The sequence below is a fragment of the Gossypium arboreum genome, chromosome 1, assembly GCF_025698485.1.
Source record: "Gossypium arboreum isolate Shixiya-1 chromosome 1, ASM2569848v2, whole genome shotgun sequence".
Lineage (NCBI taxonomy): Eukaryota > Viridiplantae > Streptophyta > Magnoliopsida > Malvales > Malvaceae > Gossypium > Gossypium arboreum.
This window is the reverse complement of record NC_069070.1, coordinates 104,916,297-104,941,158: the sequence shown is the minus strand read 5'-3', so window position 1 is coordinate 104,941,158 and position 24,862 is coordinate 104,916,297. Positions and strand designations below refer to the sequence as shown.

At 31.2% G+C, this 24,862-nt stretch overlaps 1 protein-coding gene across 2 annotated transcripts; it reads left to right on the top strand.

Annotated features, from left to right (window-relative positions):
- The first annotated feature begins 17,881 nt into the window (after positions 1-17,881).
- Positions 17,882-21,759, top strand: LOC108485874 (uncharacterized). 2 transcript variants are annotated; one of them, XM_017789721.2, is made up of 3 exons: positions 17,882-18,061; positions 21,210-21,490; positions 21,567-21,759. In XM_017789721.2, exons 1-3 carry the CDS (start codon positions 17,984-17,986, stop codon positions 21,613-21,615), a joined length of 408 nt encoding a protein of 135 aa, XP_017645210.1. In that variant the 5' UTR covers positions 17,882-17,983; the 3' UTR covers positions 21,616-21,759. The 2 variants fall into 2 exon arrangements, with proteins under 2 accessions (XP_017645210.1, XP_017645211.1); XM_017789722.2 differs by having other exon boundaries at positions 17,888-18,061; positions 21,213-21,490.
- Positions 21,760-24,862: the final 3,103 nt, after the last annotated feature.

The window sequence follows — 24,862 nt, the reverse complement described above, 5'->3', positions numbered from 1 at the left end:
AACTTGTTTTGGACATTAACCCTGAATATGGATTGTAAAACAGATATAAATAATACAAAAAAAAAATACAATATTAATGACATGCTATATCGTACTTAATATGTTTAAATAGTAGCATAAATGTCGATAATAGATAATGTCACCATATATAATCAATAGTTGGTGGCAACTAGTTTCATCACTACATCACATACATAATCGTCATTGACAAAACAAACAATGTCATATAGTTAATAACATAATATATCGATACCTAATGCACTAAAATAATGTCAAGAAACTTTTATTTAGTGTCAATTTGAATTGCCACATAGTACAAACAATATAGTAACAATAAAGACTAGCATCATATTAAAATCAATATTTTATAATAATAATTTTGTCACTCAATTATAAATGATTCCATCATTAATTATATTAGAATTGTCACTATAGTGAAATGAAATTATTAGTGCAGACGCAAAATCATCATTAATTATAGGAACCGTTACCAATAATATGATCATAATATAGCTTGTAGAATAAGTTGTTGTGAGCTTCTCAATACAAATCTTGTGTAAAAGGTGATTTTGTTAATGGTGAGCCTCTGGCCCCACTTGAAGCTACAAGAAATTATTAATATATTGATAAATGCAATAAACATTTATATTTGTTTTTTAGTCAATTATTCAATCAAAAACCATATGAGGTATGTAAAAAAATTATTTAATTGATTATTATTAAAAGTGAATAAACTATTCTTTTAATTAACTTTTATTAAAAGCACGTTATTGTATACTTGGAAATTGAGGTGGGAGAACTTGGATCCCAGCAACTATGAAACCAACTTTCATAGCTTTTATTTGACTTTAAATCATTTTAAAGTTTTGAAGCTTATCTTGTGTATTGCTCACACATTTTTCTAAGTCAATTTTAGTTGCACTTAATTTATTTTTAATTAGTCGTAGGCTCATATCCAAGCCTTAAAACGAATGACTTAGTATCAAAAGCTTTATCCACAATATTATTGATAACTTAGATTTCGCTTTGTAGAGAAGAGTATTTGATGGAGAGAGGAGATATTGCAAACAAGTGAACGAGATGTTCTGAAATAAGGTGAAGAGAAAAACTAGAGCAAATCAGATAACACTAAGTGTAGTTGCAGGTGGTGGTTGGTAAGGTGGAGAAAGAGAAATGTAGCTGACGATAAGGCTAAACAAAGAAAACAAGTTGAGAGAAATTTTGAGAAAGTTTTAAGAGTTAGAATGACAAGAGTTCCAAAAGTCCTTTCACTAGTTGTGGAATGCTCCTATTTGAAGTATTGCAAGAATAGGAGTTATAAAATTGATCATTAATAAGAGTAATGAATAATATTTTTCAGTTGCAAAAACATTAATTATTCTTTTTATCATGAAAGGATTTTGTTGTTGATACTGATGATAAGAAGTGAACAAGAGTTCACTATGTTTTGGAAGAGGGAGAAGCACTCAATGAGAAAATGTGTTAGCTTTAATGTCCCATGCTTTTTGATATAACAACATTTAAGATAAATTTTTATTTATATTTTCTAAGTCATTTGATGAAAATAATTATTTGAAATTTTGTTAAACATTTTTAAAGCATTCTAAAGACTTTTAAAAGTAATAAAAAACATCTTTTAAATGTGTTTTAATTTATCTAAATATTTTTGAGTCAATCCAAAATGTTTTAAGTATTTTTAAACTCATCTTCTACAAGTCTGGGAAGTTGTATCGATACCTGGGGGAAATTCTATCGGTAGAAGTAAGAGAGAACTTCAAGCACACGTCCAGACTTTTACCGATACTTAGGGAGACTTCTACCGATACAATTCCACTTCTACCTATACATCTTTGAGTTTTATCAATACAAATCTGTTTGCAATGCTTCCAATGTCTAGAAATTATCCCAACGGTTATAAACGGTCACAAAATCTCTGCTTGTTATATATAAACATCAAGAACGCTTCAAAATATAATAAATGAATATTAAAGCATAGAAATCACGAGAAAAACCTCAAATTCTTCATTTTCTCATTTTCTCTTGTACATATATTTTAGGTGCTTATTGTTAGATCTTTTATCATTCTCATTTCAATTCTTTAAGAGACTGTAAACGCACACGTTTGAGAGATCTTCATTGTTTACATCTTTTCTTGGTATTGCAAGAGCTACTTAAGGTTTCCAAGGTTTAAAACCTTATGTAATTTGTAAAGGGTTATAGTTGAGCATTGTAAAAATTAAAGGGTTCTAGTTAAACCATAAAAACTAGGGGGAAGATTTTATCTTAGTCTTGTGAAAAAGATAGAGATTGTAAAGGTTATACCTTATCCTTGAAAGGTATCAATTTAAGTATGGTGAATTGGGAAATCCTTAGTTGAGGTATATCAAGGTAGTGGAGATAGGCAATTGGGGTTGAACCATTATAAATTGAAGTGTTCAAGCTTGTTTTTAATTTCCTTATCCTTTAAAAAAGTTTATAAAGAATTTGAAAATACCAATTCACCCATCTTGGTATTTTCAGGCCTAACAAAAGGTATCAAAGCTTGGTCTCCATCAAAGGTTTATTCACGAAAAGAAGCGATTCAAAGTTGAAAATACTGGGCTTAGATGATTACTGAGTCTAGGTCAATAATTATGGATGAAGGTCATTTCATCATATTTCCTCCCTTGCTTAATAGTTTTAACCATTCCTAATGGAATGTGATGATGAAATTCTTTATCCAAGCATTCAATTACGGTGCTTGAAGGATCATTACAAAAGGTTCCTTGGAGGTACCCAAAGAGGAAAAAAGATGGGATACAAATGACAAGGCAAAGAGTCAATCAACTCCGAGGCTATGCACACATTCCTTTGTGCTATGAAAATAAACTATAGATAATGAATATATTAAAAATTAATACCTACATATATATATATATATATCGATAAAGTATAAGAATCAAACCTTAATTTATAATATAAAAGTTGAAAAACGTTTAAAATAATTTATTTAATATTAAATTAAATAAGAATTTTCGTTGATGTTGAAAAGCAAAGAACTGATTTTTTAGTTTAAATAAGTGTATGATTTCATTTAAGAATTTTAATTGATGATTTAATTTAATTTAATAAAATCAAGGTATAATTATGATTTCAATGATTAAATGTTTAAAAATAAATATTAAAAAATTAAATGTTGACTTTAAGTCATAAAATCTATTGGGCATATATATATAGAATATATTTAGATAGTTTCATAAAAGATAATATAATATTTAAAAATTGAATCTGTTCCTATTAAGTGATAAGTTAATCCTTATCTCCCTCTTTTTTTTATTTAAACTTTCTATAAAAAAATCTAGCAGTTTACATGGTAAATATTATCAAACATATTTAAAAAATTAAATTACTAAAATATTAATTTTAATTGATTTTTTCAACATTTTATCAAATAGAGTGTAAGTGTAGGTTTGATTTAGTTTCAAATAATATATTTAATTAAAATAAATTTAACTGATATTTTTATTTAATGTAACTTAATAAAATTAAAGTATAATTACGATTTAAATAATTAATCTTAAAAATATAGGTATAAATAATTAGATCTTAGGGAGAAAAATGTAAAAGGATAGTTGCTATCCAAAAAGTAGACTTCACGATTAAGTTGCGGTGTGAAATGGAAATAATTTTGGGAGATCGAATTTGGAAGTGTATTTACACTATAATGGGAATGCAGTTGTATTTTACAAATTTCGAACCATCCTCTCACTCTTCCCTTTTTTACTTCTTAGACCATCCCCTACTAGAGGTGTGCATGGGCCGGGCCACCCGGTCTGGCCCCAAGGCCCACCCAAAATTTAGAAAGATTTGGGCAAAAATATATATTCGAAAAATGGGCTTGGGTAAAAAAATTAGGCTCGTTTAAAAAACGGGTCAGGCCTCGGGTAATGTATTTTTAGCTCGAGCCTGGCCCGAATTCACTACATGACAAAAAATCTATTTTTTTAATATTATTTCTTTATTGGTTTCTCTCTATTTTGCTACTATTTTGCTACTATTTTACTATTATGTTGCTACTATTTTGTTGTTATTATTTGAATATTGTATAAAATTTATTTTGTTGTTAATTTTTATTATTTTAAACACATTTGTTAATTTTGTTATTATTTTAGAAGCATTTGCTTGTTAAGTTGCATCTATTTTAGTGTTATTTAAGTGTACATATTTTTTAAAATTTATTTTCAATATGTTGAGAAATATTTATTTTGATGTTCTTAGTATTTTGATAGTTTATATATATTTTAAAATTATATAAAAATAATATAAAAATTAATATGAGTTGGCGGGTCGGGCTTAGGTTTTAACATTTTTATTCGGTCGGGCTTGGGCAAAATTTTAGGCCTATTTTTTGGGCCGAGCCGAGCCCGAGCCTAGCAAAAGAGCTTAAATTTTTAGTTGGGCCCGACCCGAACCTGGCTCCACCCGGCCCATGAACACCTCTATCCCCCACTCTACATAATTTTTTTTTATTTTACCCTTATTTAGTAATTAATTTAGACAAAAAAAACCCTAATATTCAGAGATTATCTTCAAGAAAAAATAAATTAAAATTTGAAAAAGTGATTTAACCCTTTTAAAATTTTGTGGTTTTTTCTTTTTACTAAGGTGGCTACTTTTTATTTGTCCATGTCATGAAGCTACAGTAACTTTACCATATCCATTTCCCATGTCCTACAGTCCAACTTCTTTTGTTTTATTAAATGGATATTTTTTTGAATTATAAAAGTAGGATAAATTCATAATAACAACATAACTAGTGTGACTCGAATGTAAGTCACACTTAGGACGGTGAATAACCTGATCATCATGTTAAACACAAGGGCAGTGGCGTAGCCAGAAAAAGTTTTTTGGGGACCAAAATTAAATTATATATTTTTACGATAGTAAAAATACAATTTCACTATTTTAATTGTTAATATCTTTATAATTTTTAAAAAATTAAATCAAATTTTATTATATTTAGAGGGTCAAAATGTAAATTTATCATTATTAATTTAAAATTTTATAAATTATAAATGACTTAAATAAAAAAATCCTATTTTAAGGAGGGTTGAGTTCCTGCGAGCTCCCTTGATTCCGCAACTTCACACGGGGTTAAAAAATGATATGTGGAAGTGTTATAAAATTTTTATATAAATTTAGTACAGAGTAGTTTCTATAATACACTTTAGGCAACAAATTATATATTATGTGTTACCGATAATCCGAATTGGTATCTCAGCTGCCTTTCCTTGGCGGATAAGTTCACCTTCTCATCCCTTTTTGTATTTGCCCCTCTTTTGCTTCTCTTTTCCCCTGCGCAAGACCAACTAATGATCGTCCTGCTTTCTTTTTACCTTCTCTATTTCCTCATTGCCCATTTTTTTTTTTTTGGTTGTAAAGTTGGATCTCCTCGTATTAATCTGAATATTGGGATGGTGAAACGTTGATGGATCTTATTAACAAAAGTGGATAGATTTTAGGTGTTATTGCAGCAGTTGGAATTTGGAACCTATTGAAGCTTGTCGCTTTTCCTTTAAGAAGAATCCAATATATTATTGATCAATACGAATGACACAATTGGCATCTCTAGGACCTAAATAAGCAGCAAAGGAGGGAGTAAAGCATTCTACTTAATTGTTTGATTATTGAATATGTCATTATGCACGCATTTTCCTAGCATTTACTTTCGAGGTTGGCGATCGCGCGCTTCATATATTGTTTAATGCTACTTTCATTGATGTTGTCAGGAGAAAAAAAGACAGGTCTCTAACTTACTAAAGGGACAAATTTCCGTTGCCATAAGTAGTCTATTTAACGCCGCGTATTATTAAACGTGGAGCCTATTTTCAGGTTGCTTCATACGTCCTTCAAGGGAAACATCCCCTCGCGCGATGTATCCAATGACATAATAATAAAAGCAAAAGTCAATAAAAGTAAATCGCTTCAAGACGAAGTCTTGTGATCGATCGATTGTCGCTAGGCTCTGCCAATATCCGCCCAGATATCGCTCGATCCAACAGTTTAACCTCCCACTACTGCACGATAGCTTGACTATGTACCATACATATCTTATTTAATACTTATATTTAAGCATTTTATTAAATTTGTATCACATTTAATTGGGTCATCAGCCAATTATAAAATTATAAATATAATTGACTTTATTTTTATTTATTATTATTACTTTTTATACTATTTAAGTAGAACTCACACTTTGTTGAACACCTTAACTAACGGATCTAATACTATTCTTTTACTATTATAAAATGATTTTAGAATTTGAATCTTTTATTAATTCAAGTCAGTCGTCGGTGGGTGGGAATTATAATGTCCAGATTGGAAATTAGCATTCTGTAGGTAAAAGACCATAAATATACATAAAACAATTTAGAATAAAGTCATAATTTAAAATATTTTTTTCTAAAGTTTAAATTCAATGAAAATTTAAAATAAAAATCAACTCGTTTTGTGTATAATATTCTATGCTTTTTTGTTAATCGAGTAGATATATGAGTAATAAATTTATTAAAATTTAATATAAAATTAAACACGATTTTAATTGAAGATGATATTTTAGGTTTAAATTTTATTAGTTTAAGAGTGTAAAGACCTCTCAAATTTTTTTAGAAAAAACAATTAAACCCTATTCTTTTTTTTTCTTTTGCACTCACTTGGGCACTTGAGCTTTCACAATACATCAAAAAGACTCTCGAACTTTTTTTTTAAAAAAAATTAAGCCCTTGCATTTTTTTGCACTCAATTGGACACTTAAACTTTCAAAATGCATAAAAAGGACTCTCAAATTTTTTCAAAAAAAAGCAATTAAGTCCATATATTTTTTTGCACTTAATTGGGTACTTGAATCGCCCTTAGTTTTTTTCAGTTAAAGCTACCATGTGTCATAACCATAGCATGACATGTGACAAAAATGATAAAAATAAAAATTAATAAAAGTTATAAAAATATTATATTTTAACAAAAATATAAAAATATTTAAATTTTATTTAAAATTATAAAAATTACAAAATTGTAAAAAAATTATAAAATTGTAAAATTTTATAAAATCGTAAAAAATATAAAATTTTATAAATTCATAAGAAAATTTAAAAAATGTAAAGAAATATAAAATTCATAAAAGTATATAAAAATTATCGTACTAAAAGAAGCATTTGATAATTTTTCTATAATTTTTATTTTATTTTATTTTATCAATTTTGCCACACGTCACGTTATGTTGTGACATATGATGGCTTTAACTAAAAAATCAGGGTCATTAACTTTAACGGTCAACAATTAAAGTTAATGATTAAATGACGTTTTTATGCATTTTATAATTTTTATGATTTTTATAAAATTTTACAATTTTTCTAATTTTTTTATATTTTTTTATAATTTAATAATTGTTATAACTTTTATTAATTTTTATTTTTTATAATTTTTCACATGTCACATACGATTGTGATATGGGATGATTTTAACGGAAAAATTTAAGGGCAGTTAACTTTAATGGTCAAATGGCCTTTTTGATGCATTTGATAATTCAAGTAACCAATTGAGTAAAAAAAAATGACTTAATTACTTTTCTTGAAAAAGTTTGAAGGCCTTTTTGATGCATTTGAAAGTTCAAATACCCAATTGAGTGCAAAAAAAAAAAAAAAAGAGCAGGGGCTTAATTACTTTTTTTTAAAAAGTTTGAGGGCCTTTTACACCGTTAAGCCAATATTTTTATTATCGTTAGGTATATTTAGTTTTTAGACATATCAAAATACAAAAAGATATAAATACTGTTAAAATAATATTTTTTATGTTGTAGAAGAAATGAGCTTTTGGTAATTTGCTAACTGAGTAGGGTTTCGATTGATGGGTGACACCAACTTAATCGAACCATTAATATATAAAATAAATTATTAAATATATCAAAATTTTATTAAGTAATAGAACTGTAAATTTAAAAGCAATTGCTAATGAACAAGCTATGTGCTTGAAACAAGTTGCAGGGAACTTACACTTCTTCAAGCACTACAAAACAATGCACAAAAATAAAGGATACAAAGATTGTTTATACAATTCAATTCCTTTACGCCTGCATAGTCTAGCTCAATGAGAAATATCCACTATCTTCTAAACTTACAACAAGGGAACCTAATCTATCACGCCCTAGTGACAATTTCCTCACTTTTGTATCCTAGAAGACCAGTACTCTCACCACTAAATTCACCTCTGTGAACATAGCTAGTAAAATTATAACACATGTTTTACAATCAAATGTGCTCTTAAAAATAATGATCCTCACTTGAACAAATTAAGTGCTCTCAATTTTGTACAATGACCTATACAATTTTCTTAATTATATAGAGATTTTGAGACTATTGGCAGGTAAAACTTTGACGTTCCAATCCGATCCAACTTCCTTTACCTAAGGGATTAGATTACTCGATCTGATCCAATTCTTCAAGATTTGTTTCTTCAAGTGATATGATCTTCATTGATGGGCTAGATATAAACCACAATCTCAGCTAAGCCAAAGATATGATTCAATAAATTTCCAATCTCCTAAATATGGAAAGATGTTGTTTGTCGCAGTGGTGAAGGAAGTAGGCACTTCCACAAACACATCTTAGTCATTCCGTATTTTTCAACAATCTCCCTCTTTGGAAATTTGTTTAATAAAACACAAACAAGCCAAGAAGCTTAAACATCAATTATCAAATTGCTCCCACTTAGCATATTCCCTTTATTCCAACAGTAATAAATCACAAAAAATGTATACAACCAAAGTAAACATAATCTATTCAGCAAATGAAATCCTTCAATCAAAAGTAGAAAAATCAAGAAATAGTCCTCTAAAAACCATAAGTTCCAAAAAACATCAGAAATCAATAATAATCAACAAATATGAAGGATCAGAATCTAAATCTCACTCTATCACCAACAACTCCCACCCTATTTTTCATCAAGATTGTCAACTTACTCTTTGTCAAGAAGGGATAAAATAAGAGCCTTTAACCTATCTCTGATCTTCTTGATTGTATTAGCTTCAAAATGGAATCTATAATGTGCCTGTCATTAGCATCAATATAGGTTGTAACATCCTCAATCATCAATTTACAAATATCAGAGGGAATGGCGTTGGGGCTTGAAGAAGTAGGTACTTCCTTGTTTTGCGGCTTTTCCACTTGTTCATCATTAGTAGAACTAGTTTTTTTTTCTCCTTTGGTTCACGAATGGCATGCTTACCTTTTATCCTTTTATAAGAAAATTTTAAGTTATGGTCTAGGCTTTTCATATTTCTCGGTGACTTGAACAATTTGGGGGTATTGTTTATGTGAGATTTAGAAGATAAGTGAAAGGAATGGCATAAGGCATCTGGCATGGACCTTCTCGGTGTGCTTGACAATCTCATAAAAAATCATCTAGCCCTAGTAAAATTTGACCACTAAACAACTTTCCTCAATATGATTGTGTCCTTCTTACTTAAAGTATCCCTCTAGCTATTAGAGAGTTAATTCGTTGTTGCTATAACACATAAGGTAAAATAGATAGTTGAGAGAGAAAAAGCATGAATATTACCTTTCTCAGGCCAAGATAAATGGACATTGTTGGTTATGGCTATTGCATTCCGGTCTATGGTCTCATCTAGTTCCACAATAGTAATAATTCAGAAACTTCTTTATTTTACATGAATTTACAACAAAAAAGTAGTTCTCCTTTCTCCATTTTTTTTGAGGTTGTGATTTTGGAAAACTCATTTGCCACAACTAAAAATGTACATATATTGTGACCTTGCATAGGGGCAGAGGAAGTGGGCAATTTGCTAATGATTTCTACTTAAGGATTAAAGGCTCTAGTCTTGGCCTTTTCTTTATCAGACAACATTGGATCCTTCTAAAAAAACTTAGCAAATTGTTCTTGTTCCATCACTAGTTCTAGGATATTTTTGGTAAAAGCCTTAGTTTCTATGAGACTCTCTAGAGAAGACGATTCAAAAATAGCATCTGTCACATTCACCAATTTGTTGTCAATGATCGAGACCTATTCACCTTGACTTGTGATTACTTGAATAATGGTTTCAATTATTTGCTCAAGAATCATGGCATATTCTGGCATTGGATGTTTCTTTAACAAGGTATCAATTTCCTCCATTGTTTGTTAAACAACTTGTGATGGTTTAGTAGTCTCTTGGTGTAATGTGCTTGGGAAAGTTGGCATTTATCTGGTTTCTTCATCATACTTCTCAATTAAGAGATTAGAGGTCCCCTCACCAATTGATTGTTCTTGTTGTTGTTTCCAAAATTGATTCCCAGAAGTAGTTTTTACACAAGCCATTGAAGATGAACGACGCTTTCTTATGATACGAATTAGGGTAAAGAAGTAAGAACTTGAAGAATTGAGATGAGTAAAACTTATTGAGAATTTTTAAAGAGTAATAAATGGGATTCGATGGGATATAATAAAAACACAAGTTGTCACTGATCAAAATAAATCAAGATCCCTCCAATATACGATGAGAGAGAAATATATACAAAATTAATTCCCACCAAAAATAAACTTGTGCAAAAAAAAAAATTACTATTAGCCTCTAGAAAATCTAATAATAACTACGTAATTACCCCAAAATACATCAAAACAACATCAAGACTTATCCTATGGATGCTTTCCATAATAATTCAATATTCCTCATGCTTGACATACCCCAATCGAGGTTCTAAAGCTCTCAACTTGTTGAAATCCAAAGTTATTGTCATGCCCCAAACTTGGCCTAGTAGTTTTGGGTTAATAGAATCAAGGTTTTTTAACCGAAGGTTGAGTTAGATATCCAAAAATAGGGTCGTAAATAAGTAATTTAACTATGTGAATGTCATAATAAGATTTTTATTTTATTATTTTTATTTCAAGATGAAATTCAAATTTGAGGTCTAATTTGAAAAAAATGGCTTTTAATTGATTTAGGACCCTTTTGAGAAATAGAAGAATTAGCATAAAGGGCAAACTGCCCAAATTTTGAAATTAGTCTCCTACAAGAGAACACCAACCATCTTCCCCTTGTTCTCAAAAAACCCAAATCATTCAAAAGTTTTATAAAACCTAAAATCAAAGAGTTGTATCAAAATCAATTCATTCCTTTAGATTTATTACCCCAAACACCAAAATAACCCCCAATTTCAAATGAAAATCATGTTTTCTTCCCCAAACTCATCATTATTCTTCTTGATTTTAAATCCCAAATTAGAGTTGTAAATAGTTTGTTTTCATCAAATTAATGGTTTAGATATGAAATTATATGATATTTAGGATGTTTTAAATCAAAATGGAGGATTAGAAACAAGATTAGGATGTCAGAATTTCAATTTTGACAAAAATAGCTAGTTTTCGGTAGTGAAAAAGGAAAGGCTTGAATTGTTTATTTCTTGTTGTTTGGTTGTATTCTAGGCTGTTTTTTGATAATTTTGGAATGTTTTTGTTATGTGTGTAAAGTGTCGGATCTTTCAAGGGCTATTACAAGCAAGTCTAAAGGCAAGGAAAAGCTTGTTTGAGCTTTCGGCTAGTAAGCAGAAGAGTGATTGGTGAATGTTCAGAGTCGCTGTTGGTACGCGCGATTTGTAGCATTAATTGGGAGCTTAGGAATAACCTAAAACTCTATTCTAAGTTTCGAGTGTAAGTCTTTTTTATATTGTTGTTTTGTTGTGAAATTACATTTAATGAATGTCAAGTTGTGGATTGAGATGTTGTTATAACAGGTAATGTGTGTGAATATTTGTATGTGATAAATTGATTTTAATGCACGCATATGTGGTCGGATATGTGATGGCTCAATAAGCATAGTTGTGGCACTTAAAGTGCAAATAAATGTGAATCTGATAAGTATGCATCGTGTACAAATTTGTGATATGAATTGATGATTATGAACAGATATTATGTGCATTAAAATAGTAATTAAATGTGTGTATTTGCGGATATTTTGGCCTTATGATCTCTTGAAACCGTTGGATATAGTTGGCATGCTATAGGATTGTGAGTACTCACTCTTATGTTTTGTGATTTGGACATTGAAGCCCTAAGAAAGATTGGAGGAATAAGGGAATGTCGAGCTACGCTCCATTCACTGGGATATGTTGGTGTGTTGGAGAGTGTTTAGCTTTATGCTACACTTATGAGATATGTTAGATTCTTTGAGTCATTAAAGCAAGAATATGTTGTTTTGTCTTAATGAATTATCGTAAAATGAATTATATAAATATGAGTTGAGTGTAATTGCATGTGAGAGTATATGCTTGTTTATAATTTAATGAAGCGTGAATATGTTATTCTGACTTGATGAAAATATGGTTATGAGTAAGTTGTAGCAGCTCTTGCTTAACATGTGATGTGTGTATGCTTAGCGGTAGTCCCGAACATTCACTGAGCTTATTTAAGCTTACACTCCACATTAACATCTTGCAAATAAATAGTTTTTTTATGTGAGTGGAGCGACAAAAGAAGTGATCTAAGTAAGGCAATATTTTTGAGTAGGTGGTTTTTGTGATTCTTTTGAACTCACTAAATAAAGTCAATATGGGTTAGAGTTTTAGTTTTGATTATTAACATTATTTTATTAATTCTATCTTGGTATTGGATTGACAAAATATGGATGTTGTTTTAGACTTCATTTGCGACTAAATTGACGTTTGAGATTAAGGTTCATAATGCATGTTAAATATTCTTATTTAAATGTATGGGTGTAGCATGATAAATGTTTAAAGGATGTTAATAAGTTTAGTTAAATTAGACTATAATTGCGTTGAGTAAAACATTGTTTTGAGCATGGATAACATTTTAACTTGTGAATTTTTGGTATTTTGGGTAAATGTATTGATACTTGGGATATGAATATCGATACCTCGAAGTTGAGATGTTTTCAAAATTTGATAGAATCTTTGGTATCGATACTCATATACGAGTATCGATACTTGTGATACAAATATCGATACCTTCTCATTTGTATTTGTACCTATGTGGGTTTTCAATATTTTTTAAAAATGAAACTTAATTAGGTTAAAACTATTTCTATTGTCGTTTAAATCTTTAAATTAGCCATGAACTTTTCTTTAAATGTTAATTCTAGTAGTAGTTGCTCTTATTCGAAACTATATATACATGTGATTATGTTTTGTTGGTTGATGTAGCATCCTGTAACTTGAGTCCACGACTAAACCTGGTGAGCGGTGTTACAGTTTTGGTGAATTAATCTACTAACTGACTTTGTGTGGAAGCACACCTCAACTCAATTGACTCATTCTCCACCATTTCTCTAATAGAATGGTGTTTGATATTGATGTTTTTTCCTTTGAATGTTGCACAAGAATCTTTGATATGTTTATGGAACTAGTGTTATCACATTAGGTCGAGGAAATAGGCAAAACAATCCCAAAGTCTTCTAACATCTGTCTCATCCAAAACAGCTGTGCACAACAGTTGCCAACTATAACATATTATACTTTTGCTATAGATAGAGAAATCGACCATTGCTTCTTACTATACTATGAAACTAAGTTGTTTCCAAAATAAAAACACCCTTTAGAAGTGCTCTTTTGATTATCCACTATCTTTAAACCTTACAACAAGTGAACCTAATATATCACTCCCAGTGACAATTTCTTCACTTCTATATCCTAGAAAAATGGTACTCTCACCATTAAATTCACCCTGACGAATTTAGATTGTAACCACAACATAAAGGTTTTATAATCAAATGCACTCTTACAATAATCTTCTTCACTTGAACAAATTAAGTTCTCTCAATTCTCGGTATAATAACCTATACAAGTCTTAAATTATATAGAGATTTTGAGACTTGCTAACATAATGAAGATCTATCACAATCTATATTAAACAATAATTAAACTGTTGAAAATAAAATAATTAATAACAAACAAAGTAAACAAGGACCGTTGGCGACCAAACTTCAGTGTTCCAATCCAATCAAACTTCCTTAATCCATGGTATTAGATAGACTCAATCTAATCCGAATCTTCCAAATTTGTTTTTTCAAGTGATATGATTTTCATTGATGAGCTAGTTATAAACCACGATCTCAACTAACTCCAAAGATACAATTCAATAAATTATCAATCTTCTAAATGTGGAAAGATGTTGTCTGTCGCAGTGATGAAGAAAATAAACACTTCTTTAGGCACATTTTAGTCATTCCATATTTTTGAACAAGAATTATAAGATTTGAACATAAAACATTATAGTGTTCACCATCTCAATCTTTTCATTTCAACTAAAGTCATAATTTAGTGTGTATTTTAACATGTCTTGTAAATGTATTGTATTAAATTTTTTTTATCAAGGAAATAGGGGAGGAGTTGCCGAAATTCAAATATTCAATCTCATGTCTAACTAAAACTTTATTTTAATGGAAACTTTTTTATCATTATACCATTAGCTTGGTTAATTGTATTAATCATAATTGAAATATTTGAATCATAATTCAAAATTATATAGCACATATTTTTTTATATTTATTGTAACACCCCAAAACCCGGCCAAGAAGTTTAGACTGAATCCTGGAGGTTACATTGGCCACCAAAAGTGGTGGAAACAAAAACTTTAATTCAAACTAAGAAAACCTTTTTGTTCATTATGTTTGGAACAATAATAAACCGACGTCAAACATTTGGAAATAAAATCCACAATTTCTGAAGTTCGGCCCAAATAACACCTTACGAATGTTCACCATAAAAACTTGTACCATAGTTTATATAATTGTTTTACAAACCGACTTAAAATTAACCGTATAAAACTTATGAGAATTTACTTAAATCAAATCAAACCATATCTTTCTAAAACCTCCGGTATGCCGAGTCTAGCTCCAAAACACGGAAAGTACCTAAAAGGAAAAATACTACAGAGATGAGCTACGCGAGCTTAGTGTGAGTCCGAAACATGAACAGATGGCAAAAGACAGAGTGACACAATAAATACTTCAGACAAGCATATGTATAAAAATATCACTTACGAAAGTCTCAATCGGTATGTCAAATACAATATTAAACCACAGAAATGATAATCCAATCATACATAATAATCAAAACATATTACATGACAATAACTATATTTTCAGTAACCAAATGTTCACATAAACAAACAAAATGTTCTGACAAACACACGTATATTCAGATGTGAACTGATGTACAAGTTAAAAATCCCACCGCACCAACCACGTACAACTTCGTCCATCCAGCACACCACATAAGGGCTATGGTAGGCCTATCCACCATGTACACCACATACAACCATAATAGGTTCATCCATCCTACACACCACAACATGGAACTATGCCACTTGAGTAACTGTATACAGCTGAGCTGATATACATATAGGATAGTGCGGTAAACCACTATACAAAAGTATCACAGTTAAAACTGCTAAGTATGTCTTCTTTCTCTTCATAACCAGATCCTAAAATTTCCATGCTATGCAACAATGCACAAATTGCGCAGAAAACATACAGAACGAACATTAACATTTCCAGTTGAACAGATTCAGATTTGATTACACTTGTATTTTAATATTCAGTTACGACAACAATAATAAACTCAAACTTATTCATCACATAAATGAGAAATAAAGTTTAAACCCATAAATGCACATATATACATGAACCAAACTAAATCAAGTCCGAAACACACTTACCAAGGCTTGACCGAGGGTCGGATTACACAAAAACATAAAATAGATAGATTATAATTCAAAACAAAAATTTTGCAAAATAGGGCTACATGGTTGTGTGCCCCGGTTGTATGGAAGTGTCTAGGCCGTGTGGAGGCCTACATGCCCGTGTGGAGGGGACACGCTCGTGTGACCAAGTTACATGGCTGTGTGAGTAGCCCGTGTAACTCACTATCCAAAAATGCCAAAAATAAATAGCAGAGGAGACACAGCCATGTGGAGATCTCACACGCCCGTGTGGCCAGGCCGTGTGGAACTAAAAACTATTGGAAACTCTAAATTCCCAATTGCACACAGCCGTGTGGACCGCCCATGTGTGACACATGCCCGTGTGGTCACGAAACCACGCCGAAATAGCTTGAAAATCATGCTTTTGACACCAAAACGATCCTCATCCATTGGAAATCTGGAAATATACTGAAATATGCAGAATATCATGCAGTCTATCAATAACTTAACACTTAAAATCAACAGTTTCAGAAACACACCTTAAATCAGAATTGCAAACAACAAAGATTAACTGTTTCACCTCCATGAGACTATTCTAACTCACACCCAATTACATGAAACACACAAGAGCAATCTCCTTTGGCAGAACGATAGATAACAAGTGCGTAAAACAAAAGAAGCAAGAAACAAACAAAATTGAAATTTGGAAAGAACATAAAAAAGAGGAATGATGGGGAAGAAAGAAAAAAAAAGTGAAGAAAAAGAACGTGAAATTTTATTTTTCTATTTTAAAAATGACTTCCCCTTTTAAAATAAAATAAAATAACATAAAAAAATAAATATAAAAAACACTCACAGTGATTCGAACACGAGACCCAGAGATACACTAACACACAACTAACCACCAGACTAGCAGGCCCATTCTAACATTAAAACGCGAAACTGAATCCAAATATTCAACCCACTCACTGACCCTAACCACAAACCTCAAAACTTCTAATCCCAGATTTCGGGATGTCACAACTCACCCTTCCTTAAAGAAATTTAGTTCCCAAATTTTCCAACTAACAAAACAACTGTCTAAACACAAAACTCACCACTACGCCCCCGTTGTGCACTCTGACCTCGAAACATTACCATATCCTACTAAACCTTAAAATTTTGCATACATACTCAAAACACTTAACCACTGAACTAGATCAATTTCCTTTTCTATTACACACACAAACACAATGCCATATTCATAAAGTCAAATCATTCACAAACAATAGCACACGAAGTCAACAATATCACACAACCATACTTGACTCAATGTCGCCGAGGACAGTCCCTAATCTGATGCCCCGTGAACCCGCATCTGAGACACGCTCCCTATTTTTTCTAACGATCGCCCAAATGACGCTTCTTACAATCCCCACAAACTGACACATTTACCGCCACTACTGGAACCTCCCGCACTACTCTTACTGACATTCCACTGAGACCTGAAACGCTTCGCAGATCGAGGCTCCCACCTCAAAGGACTATGATCTATTTTCTTCTCACAATCCGCACACCTACCTTGAACCATCTCTCTAGTTCTCTCTAAACTAGCATGGAAGACTTTCTCTAACACTTCTCTCACAACCCGAGTCAACGCCTCAGGGCCAACCTTCAGGTCATCGCTACCAGAAGCTAGCGGAACCTCATTGACTTCCTGAATAGACACATGTCCCAAAAAAGCCGACGACTCCTCGAGAGTCTCACCAAATTGACCCTTACGATCTTGCTTATCACCAGAATCCATATTGAACTTCGAACTAACCTCAAGAATCTATAATACCAAAACCGAACACAAAGATAATTGTCTAAACATTACAATTCTAATATTACGAATTAATTTGACAAGTTCAGAGTTTCACACGGACTAGCATCGGAGTCTCAGACATTTTATTTTTTCAAAAACTTTTTCAAAACACTGTGGTACAAAATTTATTTTCAAATTTTTTTTAAAACACACACGCGCGCACATGGATACGTAAAAACACAAGCAAAGTTTTGCAAACCTAACTCTGATACTACTAAAACAAGAACTTAACTACTTTTTTGATAATTCTATTTAGATGTACCAACCTCATATAATTGACTTACAATAATTGCTAGTCACCTATTTCTAAAAAAGAAATTAAAAAAATATAATTCATATAAAAGATAAGATGATATTGATTATATATATGTGCAGTTTACGTCGGCAAACAAACTGCAGAACATTGAATACCAAACTTGAACGACCTGAAATATTTGAAGAAAAAAAGGGAAAATGCAGGCGACAAGGAGGAACTTCAAGCTAGCGGTGGCTGCGAGAATGCAGTACAGGACATCACAAAGACAGAATCAGGTTCCATTTTTATAATTCTTTATTCATATATATTATGATGATCAAACGGAATTGACTTGAGGAACCAGAGGGTTGCTAAAAACTGTAGCAAATCCCCCTGAAAGAAATAAAGATAGGAATGCTAGTATCGTATATATTAATTTTTAATAATATTTTCTATAAAAAAAATTAATAATACTTGAATCCAAATATACTGTTATAAATTCGAATTCGTTAAATATTATTATAATCTGCATCTGGTTGGATCGATAAGTGTATCATTATACTCTCATCCGACTTTGCAAAGTCTACCTGATTAGAGTTGGATTTAAACATTGCGGTCGCAATTAATTTTGACCAAGCTGTCGGTTGAGCTCAGTTGGCCATGAGGGATCATTCGCTCGTCCGGCTGCTTCTTTTACAGAGTAGTCCTGGCAGTCATGCCAAGTTTGAACGACGTCCCCTTTAATGCCTAAAATTAAAAATCCATTCATGTCGTGCTTTCCAGATAAACCAGCATAATCTAGCTCTAAGTTCTATCGAAATGTTATCCAAGGCTTTGGAGCACATTCACAACTTCAATCCACTAATGCAACAAACCGCGGAAGCCTTCGTAAAGAAGGCAGCAGCAGAAATAATGGAATGCGTTGGAGCCTTGGAGGGGCTTATTTTCATCATGGAAGGAGCTGTCCCTGTGTCTAAGCTTTAGAATTTCATATGTGGTTAAGGCATTGGGGCAAGCCCTCCATAGAAACTTCTTCACCTAAGGGGTCCCTTCAACTTTTCAAACGCTTTTCCATAGTCTGGCTATAGGCTGTGGACATGGCTCTTCAAATTTTGGACTGGACTCAATAATAAGATGGTACCCAAATTTAACAATATATAGTCTCTGTTCTTTATGAAGTGCCAAATCATGCAATCTTCAATGTGAGAACGATCAATTGGAATAGTAGGAATGAGTCTGGCTTCCTCTTTATTAAAAAGTGATTTCACCATATCAAGGTTACATGATCTCTTATCCATATTAAAGAGGTGTTTGACTAGTAAAGGTTCGTCCAGGGGCGAAGCCAGAAAAATTTTTTAAGGGCTGGATGAAATTTTAATTTTTTATAGTTTATATCTTTATAATTTGTAAAGGATTAAATCGAATTTTTATAATTTTAAGAGAGTCAAAGTGTAATTTTACCTTTACTAATATAAAATTTTTTAAAAATTTAAGGGCCTAAAAAATAATTTTACATTTTAGGGGGGCTGGGGCCCACGCCATTCTTACCCAAATACCACTCCTTTGCAAATAGTTTTTTAATGCGGATGCAATGTCAAGATTGATCAGCATATGTTTTAAGTAAACGTTCTTGAGTCGTTAGTTTGAATATATATATAAACGATTAATATATTTTAACGGTTGAATTTATTAATATGTATGTAAATTTTGAAATCAATTTTATCTCTTTATTATATCAATATAAAGTATTGTCTATATTAATATATATTAAATCACTGAATTTTATTTTACATAAAATAAATAGTTAAAAATTTTAATTTATTCTAAATTTGACATATATGTTATACATCAATAGAATATGAAATATAATAATTAGGTAATTAAACAAATTAATCGAACAAAAATTAAAACAATTATGTAAAAATAAAAATATTTGTTTAGTTTAGGAATAAAGATAAATAAAGCAGCGTGGGGTTGAGTCGAATAAACTGTAAGAACATCAGTGAGTTTGGTGTCGGCCTGCCACGCATGGTCTTAGACGGAGCTAGGTACATTTGGCATGGGCTTACATATAATATCAACTCCAAATTTATATATTCGAGTTTGAGGGGGAGACTAGGGGAGTGGGTTGGGAGCGAAGACGAATCTACGGAGGCCCTGGCCCTAAAATGAAAAATTATTATTTAGGTTTTTAATTTTTTAAAAATATTTAAATTAGTAAAGGTAAAATTATATTTTGTTTCTCCTTAAAATTATAAAAATTTGATTTAATCTTTTAAAAATTATAAAGATATAAACTGTAAAAAAATAAAATTTCATTCGGCTCTTAAAAAATTGTTCTGGATTCGCCTTTTCAAATTAAAATTTTTGATTAATTCAATTTGAATGATTCAAAATTTAAACTTTTCTAATTTTTCAAATCGAATCTTACCCCTACAATCCAATATATATATATATATTAAAACAATCACGTTGTTAGAAAAATCTAAATATATTCACATTTTCATAAAAACCGGAAAAAGAATAAACTGCTGATTATATAACTTCTCATCATTAGAAAGAAAACGCTTTTTTTTTAAATATTTATTATCTATCAAAATGTAAAATTTATATATGCGTGTTTTTAAAATATAAAAAATATACAATATATTTTTTTTGTGAGTGTGAAAATTTTAATATTTTATTATTTTTCATCTACAAAATAGGTTCTTCAATTCCTAGTAATTATAAAACTATTCAATCTCAACCATGCTTGTACTTTAAATACTAGAGTCAAAGTTGAAACGTATTTCATTTTGGAATGCAAGTTTATATTTAAATTTAAATTTCATAAAGTTTGGAATTTTCGTGTCATGTTATATTTAGGGTTGAGTAGGAAAAATTAAAAAATCGAAAATCTACTCGAATTGTAGTGTTTGAATAATTTATAATATACAAGTTTAAAATTACGATTACTTAAAATTGATTAAAATTCTATTTTATTTAATATGTAATTAATTTTAATTTTATAATATAAAAATAAATATTTTATATTTAAATTAGTGAAAACAATTTAAAATTATTCAAATCTTATTGTTTTGTTTAGAAATATTTGTGAAAAAGATTTTGAAATTTTGTTAAATTCAAAAGACATAAAACAAAGCTCATTTTGTTAAAATATATCTAAAATTTAAAAGAAAAATTACTATGAAAAATCGATAATGTAATCGAACCGGTTCAAAAATATTTAACTGGACTGATATCACACCTAATTACATTCAACTAGTAATCTTTAAAAATGGAATTAAAGAAGTCTTGAGTTTTAATTTTAACATTGGAAATCTCTTTTCTTTCCCTCAGTGACCTCCTTTGAAATTTTATATTGAGCCAAACTTTAAAATTGTTTTTTCTTTCCGGAAAACTTTAAAATTTTGGACTCTTACAATAAATTAAATGGCATTTTAGCAGAAGAGAAGGTTGAGAAGTGTAAACTCTCGCATGAAAAGGTTAAGAGTGGAGATGAAAGAAATAACTGCGGAGCAAAGAGAGATAAAAGAGGGGCAAAGACAAGTACGAGAAAAATTTGAAGCCATTGAATTGCACTGTGAAGAACTTCGAAAAGAGACTATGCTTATAACACAACAAAGTGCAAAAACCCAAATCCGCCTTGCTCTAATGTTCCAAATCTTGAAAGCTAGACAAAACCAAGAGCTTGACAAGGCAGCCATAATCACTCATGCTCTCCGGTATTTCTCTTCCCAAAGTTCTTAAGGCTTCGTCATTTGTATTTTTACTAAAGATTGTTTATTTTCTATTTTACAGTGAAGTTGTAGCAAGAGAAGAGCAGGAATTGGATGCATCGAAAAAATGAAGGTTGGAGTTGGAGGCGAGCTAGCTCTATTGTTATTTCCTTTCTATATGTTCTATATGTATAATATCAAATTTCATGAAAGGAACGCAATTCTAGACCTTAGTCTTGCATTTATCTTAAAAAGTAAGATAAAATTGAATAAAAGTTTGTGTTCAATTTCCTTTTTACTTAGTCAAATGGTATTTTTATTACTGTTATAAAAAAGCTACTGAGTACAAATATAACACACCTAAATCAAAATTCAAGCATAGAACTTGTTATATCTCCTCCACTGTAATTAACAACCAAGTTATAGATAAACATGTCCATATTAGATGAACTCTCAATCAGCACTTGGCAAACCTCAGACCACAATAGACTGGCGAATCTTCGCAAGATCACCCTCACTAGGTATATGTAGAGTGCACATGGGAATTCAAACCTATTGATTACTCAACTACCCTAAGAAGTCATATCCTAGGACGTTACATCAGTACCACTGCAAAAGAACAATGTATAACTCCACAATCAGTGACTTCAAGACATTTGAGCATCTTTGTCTCCCATATATAAGCTCACCATAACATCTGAGAGAAGGCTAAGACACGGAAATCATCTTTCATCTGCTCTTATTCTCTTGCTACTAATGTAACTGCCCGGTTTTGGGTCTAAATGGAACAATGGTTTCGGGACCACGAATCCAACGTAGAAACATTTATTTTTATTATATTTTTATGGTCTACAATTTTATGGAATTGTTTCGTGAAAATTTCGTTTCAAAATTTTATCGATTGGGGCTCTTAATTTGGCTAAAAGGACTAAATTACAATAAGTCCAAAATTTAGGTTCTACATGCTAAAAGTGTTAGATTGTTATGAGATTTTAAATTGAAGGTCCTTAGATGGTAATTAGACCATTTTTTAAGATAGTGGACAAAAATGGACATGAAGTAAGAGAATTTTTATGTTTTAAGTAAAGGGCATTTTGGTTATTTAGTAAATAAAGATAAAATAAAACAAATAAAAAGATGTCATCTTCTTCAATTGAGTCCCTTAGTGCCAAAATTTCAAGGGGAACCCTAGCTAGGGTTTTGGCCACTTCCAAGCTCGATTGTAAGTCTATTCTAGCCCCGTTTTTAATGATTTTCATGTTTTTGAGATCTTTGTAACCTAATCTAGCTTTTCCAAGGACTATTTTGAAGTATTGTCAAAGTCTAAAATTTTACCCATGTTAGACATGCATGTATTTTGATGTCTAATGGTAGAAAATGTATGTTAGTTGTAAGATAAACAACTTTTGCTCAGTGATTTTTAGTAAAAAATGTCAAAAAAAGACTTATTTGTAAAAGTTGTAAAATGAGTTGTAACACCCCTATCCCGCGACCGTCGCCGGAATAGGTAAGGGGCATTACTAGAAAGACAGAACATCATAGATCAATACAGAATCACGGATATCACATAATATTAATGCATAAGCGATTCAACAATTCATCCATTATGGAGGTCTTCAAGACCTCAGACATACTTTTAAAAAAGGTCGGGACTAAACCAAACACATTTAGAATTTTCAGAACTTAGAAAAAATTTTCAATTCTGCTGAGGTCACATGCCCGTGTGATCAGACTGTGTGCCTTACACGGGCACCAGACACGCCCATGAGGTCCAGTCGTGCCAAAACAGAGTATACATACTGACTTTTACACACGGCCAATAGAAACAGCTGTATGCCATGGCCGTGTGATACTTAGCTGGCTATTGACTTAAGCCCACGGCCATATGACACCCCCATGTGTCTTAACTGTGTGATCTTAAGAGGTTACTGCTTTGCATACACGGCCACAAGGCACGCCTGTGTTCCTTGACCGCGTGGCACAATGCAGGCTTGGTTTAAGCCAACTTGCCACCCCTTTTTGGGTCATTCCTACAAACAATATTCAACAACATTTATACCAAAATTTTTAGCCAATTCTATGCTCAAATCATGCTTCATTATAACTAAATCATCATCATTCAATAACCTATTCAAATTCATACCAAAACACATTAAAAATCTTATTACAACAATATGCCAAAATGCTCATTTCATAGCTCACTTATGGCACCCTCTAACTCATGCTTAAACTTACCATTTCCTCAACTTGCCATATTTCAAAATGATCACCATATATAAGGCTATATATCCATTACAAGCATTCACAATTTTGCATCACAAACCATTTACCAAAACTAACCACATACATACCATTTGCTAGCCAACTCTCATGGCATAACATATATACATATCAAAACTTAAATACATAGACATTCTAGCTTATACATGCCATACTTAAAAATATTTACACTTTCAAAAGTACCAAAATGAGTTCGATAGTATGGTGACAATCCTCGACTATCCCCGAGCCTTTAGTAGCTACGATAACTGTAAAACAGACAGAATTCACACAGAGTAAGCTACAAAGAGCTTAGTAAGCCAAATACAATTGGTCTAATTATTAAAGCATATAAAGTACAAATCAACATCAAGAATTCATAGCCAAATACAGAATAGTTCATGAGCCTAACTATGCTCATTTGCTTATATACATGTCATGTTTCATTTCCATGATTTCATATATACTTCGCATTCATTATTTCACAGAAACAGAGTCTTTCATATTCAGAAATTTAGTACGATACAAACGTACCTGTATAGATTATACATTTCATATATTCATTCCCATATGTCGTACTCTACCATCAGACGGTTCAGAAATGATATAGATACTCATAAACGGGTACAATGCCGAGACGTGGTCTTACATGTAATTCAATATCAATGCCTCTGTCCCATACAGGGTCTTATACGAATTCAGATATGATGCCGATGTCCCAGACATCGTCTTACATGTAAATCTTAAATCGAGGCCTGTGTCCCAGACACGGTCTTACACGATATCTCAGATCGATGACAATGTTCCGTCAAAAACATACAGAGCTTTTCAGATACTAGCACATTATCGGAATTTACTCGAAATTCATTCATCAGGCTTTCACATCCGTCCAATACAGATTATAACTAGTAGATACAACATTCAATCAATTTAACACGTAATTGTATTTTGACTTACCTCGTACGAATTTCAGACGAAAACGAGTCAACTATTCAACTATTTTGAACTTCCCTCGATCTAAGTCCAATTTTCTTTGTTCTTGATCTAATACAATTCAAATTCAACCATTCAATCATTCATTTCATTCAAAATAATTCATGAACACATATTTAGGGCACT

Bases quoted from the DNA above. Each gene is read 5' to 3' on its own strand.
- LOC108485874 (XM_017789721.2), top strand. From the start codon at position 17,984: ATGCAGGCGACAAGGAGGAACTTCAAGCTAGCGGTGGCTGCGAGAATG. The intron at 18,062-21,209 runs GTTCCATTTTTA...ATGGCATTTTAG, and splicing joins CATCACAAAGACAGAATCAG to CAGAAGAGAAGGTTGAGAAG. The intron at 21,491-21,566 runs GTATTTCTCTTC...TCTATTTTACAG, and splicing joins ATAATCACTCATGCTCTCCG to TGAAGTTGTAGCAAGAGAAG.